We start from the raw sequence: 12,812 nt of genomic DNA, 5'->3' as shown, positions 1-12,812 counted from the left end.
TCTTTGCTTGTACAGACAACTGTGGGGGCAAAGGAGGATCAGGGAGATTTGGTCCAGGAGGGCTGCCACAGGAATATTAGCAACACATTGGTGCCAGCACTCCTGACTGACTGAATAGAGAGAGAAGAATCATGCTGGAGCTCCCAGCAGAAAGGCATGTGCTGGGTGAATATTTTCTGCATGCTATAGAATGAGCTCCACTCTATGCAGAGACCAGCACGGCCTGTCTGAGTTCCATTTGCACAGAAGAAAGAAACATAGAAACATGATGGCAGATAAAGGCAAATGGCCCATCTAGTCTGCACATCTGCAGTAACCATTATCTCTTTCTCTCTCTGAGAGATCCCACGTGCCTATCCCAGGCCCTTTAGAATTCAGACACAGTCTCTGTCTCCACCACCTCTTTTGGGAGACTGTTCCATGCATCTACCAACCTTTCTGTAAAAATGTATTTTCTTAGATTATTACGGAGCCTATCCCCTCTTAACTTCATCCTATGCCTTCTCATTGCAGAGTTTCCTTTCAAATGAAAGAGATTCGACTCATGCGCATTTACATTACGTAGGTATTAAAACGTCTCTCAAGAACAAAAATCAAAATAACAATCAATTCAAAAATCTAAGAAAAATGTTATTTGCCAGAGTGGTGGAAGCACCCGCTGAAAACCATTTACTCAAAAGTGGAGAAAAACCCAATGAGTTTTTAAGCTGTTCTTATTCTGTATCATGGGCAAAAAACTCCACTACAATCAAAATGCCATTTTCAAAAACAGGGAAACATCCCACCACTGTGCACAGGGAACAAGAAACAGATCAAGAGAACCAAAAAACTGTACTTAGCTTCACTGATGATCCATTACTCCATCCACTATCACGATGTTCCGGTCAATACACCACCAGCAGTCAAGTGAAGACAAGCAGCTGTATTAAAACGTCTATATCATATCTCCCTTTTCCCACCTTTCCTCCAAAGTACACAGATTGAGATCTTTAAGTCTGTCCCCATATGCCTTATGAAGACTACATACCATTTTAGCAGTCTTCCTCTGGACCGACTCCATCCTTTTTATATATTTTTGAAGGTGCGGCCTCCAGAATTGTACACAATATTCTAAATGAGGTCTCACCGAAGTCTTATACAGGGGCATCAATACCTCCTTTTTTCTACTGGCCATACCTCTCACTATGCACCCTAGCATCCTTCTAGCTTTTGCCATCACCTTTTCAACCTGTTTGGCCACCTTAAGATCATCACATACAATCACACCCAAGTCCCGCTCTTCTGTCGTGCACATAAATTCTTCACCCCTAAACTGTACCGGTCCCTCGGGTTTATGCAGCCCAAAATGCATGACCTTGCATGTCATAGCATTAAAATTTAGCTGCCAAATTTCAGATCATTCTTCAAGCTTCGCTAGGTCTTCATATTATTCACACCATCCGACATGTCTACTCTATTGCAGATTTTGGTATCACCCGCAAAGAGGCAAATCTTACCCAATAACCCTTTAGCAATATCGTTTATAAAAATCTTTAAAAAAAACAGGCCCAAGAACAGAACCTTGAGGCACACTACTGGTAGCATCCCTTTCCTCAGAGTGATCTCCATTGATCACTACTGTCTGTCACCTTCCACTCAAACAGTTCCTGACCCAGCCCGTCACTTTGGGACCCATCCCGAGGACACTTAGTATATTTATTAGACATCTTTGTTGAACACTGTCAATGGCTTTGCTAAAATCTAAATACACCATATCTAGCACACATCCTCTATCCAATTCTCTGGTCACCCAGTCAAAGAAATTGATCAGGTTTGTCTGACAAGACCTACCTCTAGTGAATCAATGATGCCTCTGGTCCTGTAATCCACAGGATTCCTGAAACTTGACCATTCTCTATTTTAAAAGTGTTTCAATTAATTTGCTTACCACAGAAGTCAGACTGACCGGCCTGTAATTCCACTTTTCTGAAGAGGGACCACATTCGCCCTTCTCCAGTTTTCCTGTACCACTCCTGACTCTAGAGACTCATTGAAAAGGTCAGTCAGCGGAGCTACCAGAACTTCCTTAAGTTCCTTCAGCACCCTAGGATGTACATCATCCAGCCCCATCACTTTTTCTACCTTTATTTTAGCTAGCTCCTTACGAACACAACCCTCTGAAAATCGATCAGGGTCTATTACTCCTCCATCCCTATTCACATTTGTCTTCTGCTGCCCCACTCCCCGCGCTTCAGCCATAGAAACATAGAAAGATGACGGCAGATAAGGGCTACAGCCCATCAAGTCTGCCCATACCATTGACCCCCTTTTAAGTCTACTGGCCCCCTTAACTCTACTGACCTGCTCTATCAAGTCTATATCCTAGCGACCCTATTCATTGGTATGACTCTCGCAGTGATCCCACATAGATATTCCATTTATTCTTGAAGTCTGGGATACCTATGTGAACACAGAACAGAAATATTTTTTAAGGAATTTGGCCTTTCTTTATCAGCTTCTACATATTCCTCCCCTTCACCTTTGAGTCTCACAATACCACTTTCGTGCTTCTTCCTATTACTAATATATCTAAAAAATGTTTTGTCTCCCAGTTTTACCATGTCAGCTTTCCTGACTATATGACCAGCCTCTCTTAACTTTTCCAGATATTTTTGCCTGTTTTCCTCTTTCTGTGATCTTTTGTAGTTTATGAAAGCTAACCTCTTATTCTTTACCTCGTAGCTACTACTTTTGAGAACTAAAGCGGCTTTCTTTTCCTCTTACTTTTACTTACTTGCCTCTCAAAAAGGTTTGTTGCCCTTACAATCTCTCCTTTCAGTTTAGACCAGCTCAACCAGTCCTTGCAGATCAATCAGCTTTGATTCTCCCACCCAGAAGTGAAATGAAAGGCGGGGCTAGGAACTGAAAGACCTGCTTACCTCTTTACAACCTGCCTATTCCAACCAGGAAGTGACACAGATAGTGTGTTGTTTCACAGTGTTTGGTAATCATTTCAATTGAAGAGGTATGAGGAAAGTATCAATGAACCTAATCTGGCCTGTTGGGATATATCCTTGAAATGTGGATGTAGGCAATTGGACTGCACTTTTTCTATTGACATTTATTGTTAGAAGCAAAACAGAATTCAAATAGTATAAAGCTCTGTTTCATTACAAAGGTCTTTATTATAACTCATTATAAACTTTTATCATGTATATTATGAGATGTTCTTCTGCTATGTTGTACTTTATGTATGTTGCATTTTTATTTTACATTTTTATAGTACTTAGGCCCCCTTTTATTAAGCTGCATTAGGCTTTTTATCACCGGCCGCGGTGGTATTAACTCTGATGCTCATAGGAATTCTATGAGCATTGGAGCTTTTACCACTACTGCCAGTGATAAAAAAGCCTAATGCAGCTTCAGAAAAAAGGGGAGGGGGTATTGTTTGATTATGGTTTATATATATTTTTATGAGGAGCTAAAAAAGCCCCCTTTTTTATGAAGCCACATTAGGATTTTTTTTTTTTATTGCAAGCCACAGCAGTAAAAGCTCTTTCTTTACTTAGATTCATCTTTCTGTACAAGTGGATACTTGATATGTTTTTGAAAAATATGATAAAAAAATAATTTAAAAAAAAAAAAGCTGTGGCACTATGAGTGTCGGAGCTTTTACCATTGCAGATGGTGATTAAAAAACCTAATGTGGCATCATAAAAGAGTGGTTAAATAGGAAAGTACAGTATATAGAAAAAATCCCACAGTATGAATTCATTATACATATATTATATTTATTTCTGGGAATATGTATTTGTCTCATTTTAACAGAACACTGTTTTCTGATTTTTTTTAAGGGGCTGGTGGATGGTCTCCACTTATATCAGATAAATATCAATGGCTCCAAATAGATCTGGGAGAAAGAACTGAAATCACTGCTATTGCTACACAAGGCAGATATGGGAGCTCAGACTGGGTTACAAGCTATCGCCTAATGTTTAGTGACACTGGAAGAAACTGGAAGCAATATCATCAAGAAGAGAGCATTTGGGTATGTAGTTTGGAAGATATTGAATAAGTGGCTGGGATTATATTTTAATTGGTGAAATCCCCCCCCCCAAAAAAAAAAAAATGTTCTTTATGGGGTCATTTTATTAATGTGCTAGCTTTGAGGTAGCATGGCATGGGCCGAAAGTAGGCCTGGAAACATTAGTCTTCTAGTATATCACATAGTGTGTGCTAATTGGCTAATACAGAGTTAACATGAGAGAACGTAGAGAATGACACGGTGACAAAATTCATCACCATTCCCGTCCCCGCGGATAACATAAGAACATAAGCAGTGCCTCCGCCGGGTCAGACCATAGATCCATCCTGCCCAGCAGTCCGCTCTCGCGGTGGCCCAAACAGGTCACGACCTGTCTGAATAACCAGAAGGGGCCCCCTTGCCATCTTGGTTTCCCATTGAAGTCCTATCTTCCCATCGAAGTCCTAATCCTCCGGTCTTGCACATTCACGACTTGGTTGGGTTTCCATACTTATTACCTGATTAGTTTTCTATACTTGTATTACATCCCAGCACCTCTCTCAGTATCCCACGATCCCTTTATCCCTCAGGAATCCGTCCAATCCCTGTTTGAATCCCTGTACTGTACTCTGCCTGATCACTTCCTCCGGTAGCGCATTCCAAGTGTCCACGACCCTTTGGGTGAAAAAAAACTTCCTTGCATTTGTTTTGAACCTATCTCCCTTCAGTTTTTCCGAATGCCCCCTCGTATCTGTTGTCCCCTTCAGTCCGAAGAATCTGTCCCTATCCACCCTCTCTATGCCCCTCATGATCTTGAAGGTCTCTATCATATCTCCCCTGAGCCTCCTCTTTTCCAGAGAGAAGAGCCCCAGCCTATCCAACCTCTCGGCGTATGGGCAGTGTTCCAGCCCTTTTACCAGTTTCGTTGCACTCCTTTGGACTCTCTCAAGTACCGCCATGTCCTTCTTGAGGTGTGGCAACCAATACTGAACGCAGTATTCCAGATATGGACGCACCATCGCTCGATACAATGGCATGATGACTTCCCGCGTCCTGGTTGTTATGCCCCTCTTTATGATGCCCAGCATCCTGTTGGCTTTTTTCGAGGCTGCTGCGCACTGTGCAGATGGCTTCAGTGATGCATCCACCAGCACACCCAAGTCTCTCTCAAGTCTGCTGTCTCCCAACAATGCCCCCCCCCAATTTGTAGTTGAACAACGGGTTCTTTTTCCCTATATGCATGACCTTGCATTTTTCCACGTTAAAGCGCATTTGCCATTTGTTTGCCCAGTCTTCCAGCTTGTCCAGGTCCCTTTGCAGGTCCTCACACTCCTCCCTGGACCTAACTCTACCGCACAGTTTGGTATCGTCTGCAAATTTTATAACCTCGCACTTTGCCTCCTTTTCCAGGTCATTGATAAATATGTTGAAGAGTAACGGTCCCAGCACCGATCCCTGTGGCACACCGCTCGTGACTCCCCGCCAGTCAGAATATTGGCCCTTCACTCCGACCCTCTGCAGTCTACCCGACAACCAGTGCTTGATCCATCTGTGCACATCCCCTCCCACCCCGTGGTTCCACAGCTTCCTAAGCAGCCTTTCATGTGGCACCTTGGCGAAAGCCTTTTGAAAATCGAGGTAAATGATGTCTATGGGTTCCCCATTGTCCACCCGACTGCTTATTCCCTCAAAGAAGTACAGAAGGTTCGTTAAGCATGACCTTCCCTTACAGAATCCGTGCTGGCTTGTTCTCAGTAGGCCATTTCTCTCGATGTGCTCGCAAATGCCGTCTTTGATCATAGCTTCCACCATCTTCCCTATAATTGAAGTCAGGCTCACCGGCCTATAGTTCCCGGGGTCACCCCTCGATCCCTTCTTGAAGATAGGTGTGACATTCGCCAATTTCCAGTCCTCTGGTACCTCTCCAGTTTTCAAGGATAGGTTGCAAACATGAAATAATCCCATGTCATTTTCTAGTATCTATTTCAACCTCAGTCCTTCTACACCAGCATTCTTCAAAGCAAAGCTTGCGGGCCAGTGGTTGTGCCCAATTATACTCTGATTCTTCCCTCTCTCCTTAAAGAATGACATGAAGATGGTTTCCCGCGGTTATCCGCGGGGATGGGAACGGTGATGAATTTTGTCACTGTGTCATTCTCTACGTAGGACCTCCTAAATAGGAGGTGGTAAATGGTTCTGTGTTAACTTCCTGCTGGTACCATATACAATATAAATTAGTAAGAATTCCCTTTCTTGATGTAGCATCAATACATTAAAATGCCATAATCTCAAAACATAATGCATTTTAGTAAACGACCAACCTAACCCTTCTTTTATAAAAGCATAGTGCAGTTTTTAGTGCCGGCTGCGGTGGTAACAGCTCAACGCTCAGAAAATTTCTATGAGCATCGGAGCTGATACCGCCATGACTGGCACTAAAAACCGTTCTATGGTTTTGTAAAAGGGGGGATATGTTTTAGAGAATGACACAGGGATACATTTTTCCCCATCCCTGCAGTAATTCAATTTCCCCGTCCCGTCCCCATGAGTTTTGTCGCTGTCCCTGTCCCATTCCTGTAAGCACTGCCTTAACCGCACAAGCCTCAAACACTTATGATTTTAAAGTGTGTGAGGCTTGTGCAGATGAGGATGGATGGGGCAGGGACAACCCCTTTTCAGCACCACAGCTTACTCAGGATAAGTGGACAGCTCCTAGTACGTGCAGCTCTTATGCAAATGAGATCCACTGTTCAGGCTCTCTCAACGAGCTCCAGTGCACAGGCTCCCTCTACTGACTGGCCAGTGACAGGGAACTTCACCCTGTCACATGCATGTATCTGTAAGACTGATATACCACCAATAGCATTGAAAATAATGCATCTAAGAAGTTTACAAAGTTGAAAATTTAAGAACAGATTAAAAAAAATGAAAACTAAATCTTAACAATCCCTAGTAGAATATATATGAGTAAAAAGCCAGATTTCAAGTTATTTCTTAAAGATCCTGTAAGAGGGTTCTGTTCTTAGTGCCAGAGAAAAGGTGTTCCATTGTTTGGGAAGGGCATAGGCAAATGTCATTTCTCTGGTGGAGTCTAGTCAGATGCATATATAGGGTAGGAGATATAACAATGATAATTCCAAGAAGCGAAGTGTCCTAGTGGGTGTACATAGTATGAGAAGATTAGAGAGGTATTGAGACATGGGAATAACTAGTGAGATAATTAAATTTGCTGATGACACAAAGTTGTTAAATCGCAAGAGGATTGTGAAAAATTGCAAGAGGACCTTGTGAGACTGGGAGACTTGGCATCAAAACGGCAGATGACATTTAGTGTGAGCAAGTGTAAAGTGATGCATGTGGGAAAGAGGAACCCAAACTATAGCTATATGATGGTGGGTTCTATGTTAGGAGTCACTGCCCAGGCAGTGGATAAGAAAGCAAATAGAATGTTAGGAATTATCAGGAAAGGAATAGAAAACAAAGATGAAAATGATATAATGCCCTTGTATTGCTCTATGGTAAAGCCTCACCTCAAATACTGTGTGCAATTCTGGTCTCTATATCTCAAAAAAGATATAGCAGAATTAGAAATGGTATAGAGAATAGGAGAACTTTCCTATGAGGAAAGGCTAAAGAGGCTAGGTCTCTTCATCTTGGAAAAGGGACAGCTCAGAGAGGATATGATAGAGGTCTATAAAAATAATGAGTGGAGTAGAAAGAGAAGTCCATAGACAATTATTGAGATGGCTTGGGAAAATCCACTGCTTATTCCTAGGATTTGCAGCATAAAATATATTTTATTACTTGGGATCTAGCTAGGTACTTGGGACCTGGGTTGGCCACTGCTTGAAACAGAATACTGGGATTGATGGATTTTTGGTCTGTCCCAGTATGGCAATTCTTATGTTCATATCAGAAGCAGAGGGCTGTAAAGCCTTATAAACCAGTTTGCACCAGCTCTGTATAGGGGACCCGGCAAGGGTCTTTTTTTAAAATGTATGCAGATAGGGTCATGGTTAACTCTTCTAGCTGTGCCACCAATCTAACCTTCTTTGAGGGGATCTCTGCAGATGGGAGATATGACAATGGAAGAGGTTGCTGGAGATCTTTTTTGTGAATGATTTGTACCATAAGGGATGCTTTACATGGAGGTTCATGTCCTTTTAAAATATGAGGAAGGTGGGGGAGGAAGAAATTCAATAACATCAGTAGGCATGTCCATTTGCTAATACACGTTTGAGTTACTTTACATGCAGCGCCATGTTGTTTTATAATATTAGCAACATATCTATTTACTAGACCAGGTTAGGTTTTTCATGTGGGTTTCATCTACACCAGGGGTAGGCAATTCCGGTCCTCGAGAGCCGGAGCCAGGTCAGGTTTTCAGGATATCCACAATGAATATGCATGAGATGGATTTGCGTGCACTGCCTCCTTGAGATGTAAATCTATCTCATGCATAGTGGATATTCTGAAAACCTGACCTAGCTCCGGCTCTCGAGGACCGGAATTGCCTACCTCTGATCTACACTAAGGCCCTCTTTTACTAAGGTGAGCTAAACAATTAGCATGCACTAATTGATTTAGTGTTTGCTAAATGCTAACGTCTGCATGTTAGTCTGTGGACCCGTTAGCATTTAAAATGCACTAATTTGATTAGCGTGTACTAATTGGTTAGTGCACCTTAGTAAAAGAGGGGGTAACTGTAACTTTAAGGCTCAAAAAATGAATTTGAACAGTTAGATATCATTAACTGTAAAACCTTAGGGCCCCTTTTATCAAACCATGGTGGAGTTTTTTTAGCATGATCCAGCAAGGTAAATGCTCCGACATTCATTCAATTCCTATGAACGTCAGAGAATTTACCTCGCCAGCCCATGCTAAAAAAACTCTACTGTGGTTTGATAAAAGGGGGTCTTTATGAGGTTTAGTAAATAGGAGCCTAAATACTGAATTCCATATTTTAATGCACATTATCATTGCCTTAGTTGGATGATTATTTTCAAATCATCAGAGCTTGTATTTTTAAACTTAAGAACAATGGCATTTTGAAATCTATAACTAAGCATGTGACGCTTCTTGAGGAAAAAAGAAAAGCTGATGAATTTGTCTTTTCTGTGGGATTGTAAGTGGGAAGATGAGTAATGAAAAAATGGTGCATGACTTGGGGAGTTCATTTTCAAGAAAGCTAATGGAAAAGAAAAAGGAAAGGCAGAAAAAGTGCTGAATTGGGGGAATGCTGAAGTGTAAGGGGTTATTGCAAAACTGTAAAACTCAGCTGGGAACGCTAAACCTTTGTTCAAGATGACTGGATTTTTCATTCCAATTTTGGAGAGTGGTTTAGTGATTTAATGAAAAATCAGAACATACACATCAGAACGTACATATAGTTGACAGGGAGTCAGCTCGAGCTTAAATTAAATGGTGCAGTGCAAACCATTCAGGAGAGGGTTGTTGGGTTTTTTTTTCTAAGCATACAGAGGCTATATTATAAAGCCTTTTCCACAGGTAAAGCATATCTTACATGCTAAAAAAAAGACACAGCCAAATATTTTGGTTTTTTTCTGTTGGTTTCGCGTATCAAATCAGTATGAAGACTTTTAGAGACATTTTAGAGATATAAATCCCATACCATATATATTAGAGAATTGAGATTTTTATATAATAAATTATTGAATGAATAAATTATTAATAGGCATCAAATATAGAGTAAATAAAGTTTTTAAAATTTTTTAATAAAAATTAAGTTAGATGAATTAGAGTAAGTAGTTTAACTATTGATAATGAATTAATTTGGTAGGGCGGTGGGACTAAAATCTAATCTGAACCATGGTACATCTAGAATATTTGCTTATGGACCAATGAAAATATATGCTGTGATTTACTAACAAAATTAAAATGCATATCTATTAGATCTCATGCTAAAAAATGTACTTACACTAATGTTCATGCTAAAATGTTATGTAGTGAATGATATGGTGGCTATTTTAGAAGCTCTATTTGAGATTTATATCTGTAAATATGGGCATTTACATGTGCATCTCAGATAAATGTAGAAATCCTGATTTTAGAAAGCCAGGATTTACATGTGTAAATCAGTAATAAATACACATGGCTACGGGGCATAGTTTGGGCATGTTTGGGGCTGGATAAGTGTAAGGAGAAAAATGTATGTGTATTACTCACTTGAGAAGGGGAATATGCCTCTATACTCATTGAGATCAACATCAGTAATTACCATGTTTCCCCAAAAATAAGACACTGTCTTATATTAATTTGGGGTCCAGAAAATGCACTAGGTCTTATTTTTAGGGATGTCATTTTTTTTTTTCATATAATGATCTTCTCTCCCTTCCTCTCCTCCACCCCAATTCTTCCTATTTCCTTTCTCTCTCCCACATGTACAGCATCTTTCCTCCCCTCTCACCCATCCCCATGTTCAGCAGAACCTTTGCAGCTTGTATCCTTCCCTCTCTCCCATCTCTTGTGTAGCAGAACACTTGCAGCTTCTATCCCTCCCTCCCTCTTTCAAATCCCTTGTGCTTCTATCCCCCCTTCCTCCCATCCCCCTGTGTAGCATCTTTCTATCCCTCTACCGCCCGCTACTGCCGCGCACCCACCCACCTTCGCTGACCCATCTATTCCTCCCATCCGAACCGCGAGACAGGAATACCTTATAACAGCATCGGCAGCAATCTACACAGGCTGCTTCACAGCCTTCTATCTCCTGGGCATTCCTCTGCTGCGTTGCTGATTCCGATTTGTGCATTCTATCTAAATCTTGCTTTTTACTTATTTTAGCCCAAGGATTAAATTTAAATAGGATATTTATTAAGTTTGTTAAACAGCTGCAGTGCAATTCTGTAACAGGGTGAACACAATTAGATGCCCAGAGGGTGCCTGGTAGTAATCTATTATATAAAGGGACATAGGTGCCTATATTCCTTTATAGAAATCTAACATAATTGGGTATATATGTGCTTAAAAGCTAGGAGCCAGGTCACGTTTGCCTAGTCAATGACAGGCATAAATAGGCCCACATAACTGCAACTGATGGTATGTCCTCATACAGTTACATAGCAATGCAATTACAAGTTACCAAACAGAGGAGCATGTACTGCACTTAATGGATGTAAGAGCCACTTTCTTGTGGACTTACATGTGCAGTTACAGAATTACCCTTAAAATCACCATCATGATAAAATCATAAATAGAAAACAGAAAACTTAAAATCAATTCATCATAATAAAATCTAATCCTCTTCCTAAATGTTGCAAAAAAAAAAATCATCTATTTCTGGCTTACTTGACAAGTAGTGATGATGGAATCAAGCTAGCAGATAGGTCTGCTGGTCAAGCTGCAGGATATATATATTTTTTTTAGTATTTATAGACAGACATATATTTCACTCATACCTTTCCACTGAAAGCTTGAGGCAAGTTACAATTCAGGTACAATAAGTAGTTCCCTGTCTCCAGATGACTTAAGATACTGTAGAATTTTGTGCCTGAGGCAATGAAGGGTGAAATAACTTACTCAAGGTCACATCAAGCATCCACAGGAGAAAGAGGAATCAAGTTCTGGCCTCCCTGGATCTCAGCTTCTTGCTCTAACCACTAGGCTACTTCTCCACTCTACTGTAATTAATTAGCAGTCTCAGTGGAAATGTGGCAACTCATGTACCCAGTTCTATCTCACAGACTTCTGTATATGAGGGACTAGGAGCCAGATTCACTAACCTGCCCGATCGGGCCCAATCCGGGCAGGTCCGACAAATTCTGCACAACTTAATGTGCAGATGAGGGTGATCGGAGGAATGCCCCCATCTCCAGGCATGGATCGCTGTTGTGCGATCCGCGCGCATGCGCAGACCATCTGTAGATGGTCTGCGTATGCTCGTCCGAGATGAAAACCTTTTTTTTTTTAACTTTAAACTTTTTTAGTTTTTAGCGCTGCGAGTCTGTGGTTTTAACCCACGAGTTAAAACTGCAGGCTCGCAGGGCGGGGAAGGGCAGGAGAGATTTAGGGAAAGGCAGGAGAATGGTGATGCGGCAGAAGAGATTCGGGTAAGATTGGGACAGAGCAGGGCGGCATTTGGAGCGAGCAAGCAGGAGAGATTGCAGAGCAGGGCAGAGAGCAGAGCTTCCATACAGAAAGATGTTTCAACTGGTCCCCAGCAGTCGCTTCTTCAGTTGATCAGCCAGCCCAGTCGGATCAGATTGATTGTGTTGTGGATCGCGCCCCTGTCTACTTTGCATGCGTTTCTCCTCATTTGCATGCACGGATTCAAAGTAGATCGCAGGAGAGATAAGTGAATCAGACCGGAGGGAAATTTGGTCATAAAGGGGTTGCAAACCAATCGGTGCACGATAGGTTTGCTTTGTGAATCTAGCCCTAGGCAACTGGATGTTTGAGCAATGGACATGTTGGTATCAGCTGTACAATCTATTACAGAGCATGAAAAAGAAGTTGCTGAAGGAAGCTAATTTGGCATCTGCATTATCTATTTCCCAATTTTATAAAGACAAAAAAAAAAAAAAGATTTTTTAAAAGGTGTCCTAGATAATAAGAAATCTTGCAGCTAGGGTGTATTTTTTAGCAGTGTGGATAGAATAAGTAGGTATACTGCATGGGCTAGATCAGTGGTCTCAAACTCGCGGCCCGGGGACCACATGCGGCCCGCCAGGTACTATTTTGCGGCCCGCAGCCTCTACTAGTGCTGCTCGCTCTTTGCAGTATCCTCTGGCTTTCCTCTGGCCTCCCACTCTTACCTTCAGATAATTACCTAGGCCTGCAAAGAGGATTGCCG

At 41.5% G+C, this 12,812-nt stretch overlaps 1 protein-coding gene across 1 annotated transcript in view; it reads left to right on the top strand.

Annotated features, from left to right (window-relative positions):
• CNTNAP4 (contactin associated protein family member 4) overlaps window positions 1–12,812 on the top strand; it is a 503,646-nt gene that overhangs the window by 74,376 nt on the left and 416,458 nt on the right. Inside the window, exon 3 of the mRNA XM_033962929.1 lies at window positions 3,834–4,027. Coding sequence (XP_033818820.1) covers window positions 3,834–4,027 — 194 coding nt within the window. The remainder of the gene's footprint in view (window positions 1–3,833; window positions 4,028–12,812) is intronic.

The sequence above is a fragment of the Geotrypetes seraphini genome, chromosome 1, assembly GCF_902459505.1.
Source record: "Geotrypetes seraphini chromosome 1, aGeoSer1.1, whole genome shotgun sequence".
Lineage (NCBI taxonomy): Eukaryota > Metazoa > Chordata > Amphibia > Gymnophiona > Dermophiidae > Geotrypetes > Geotrypetes seraphini.
This window is presented reverse-complemented; position numbering and strand designations above follow the sequence as displayed.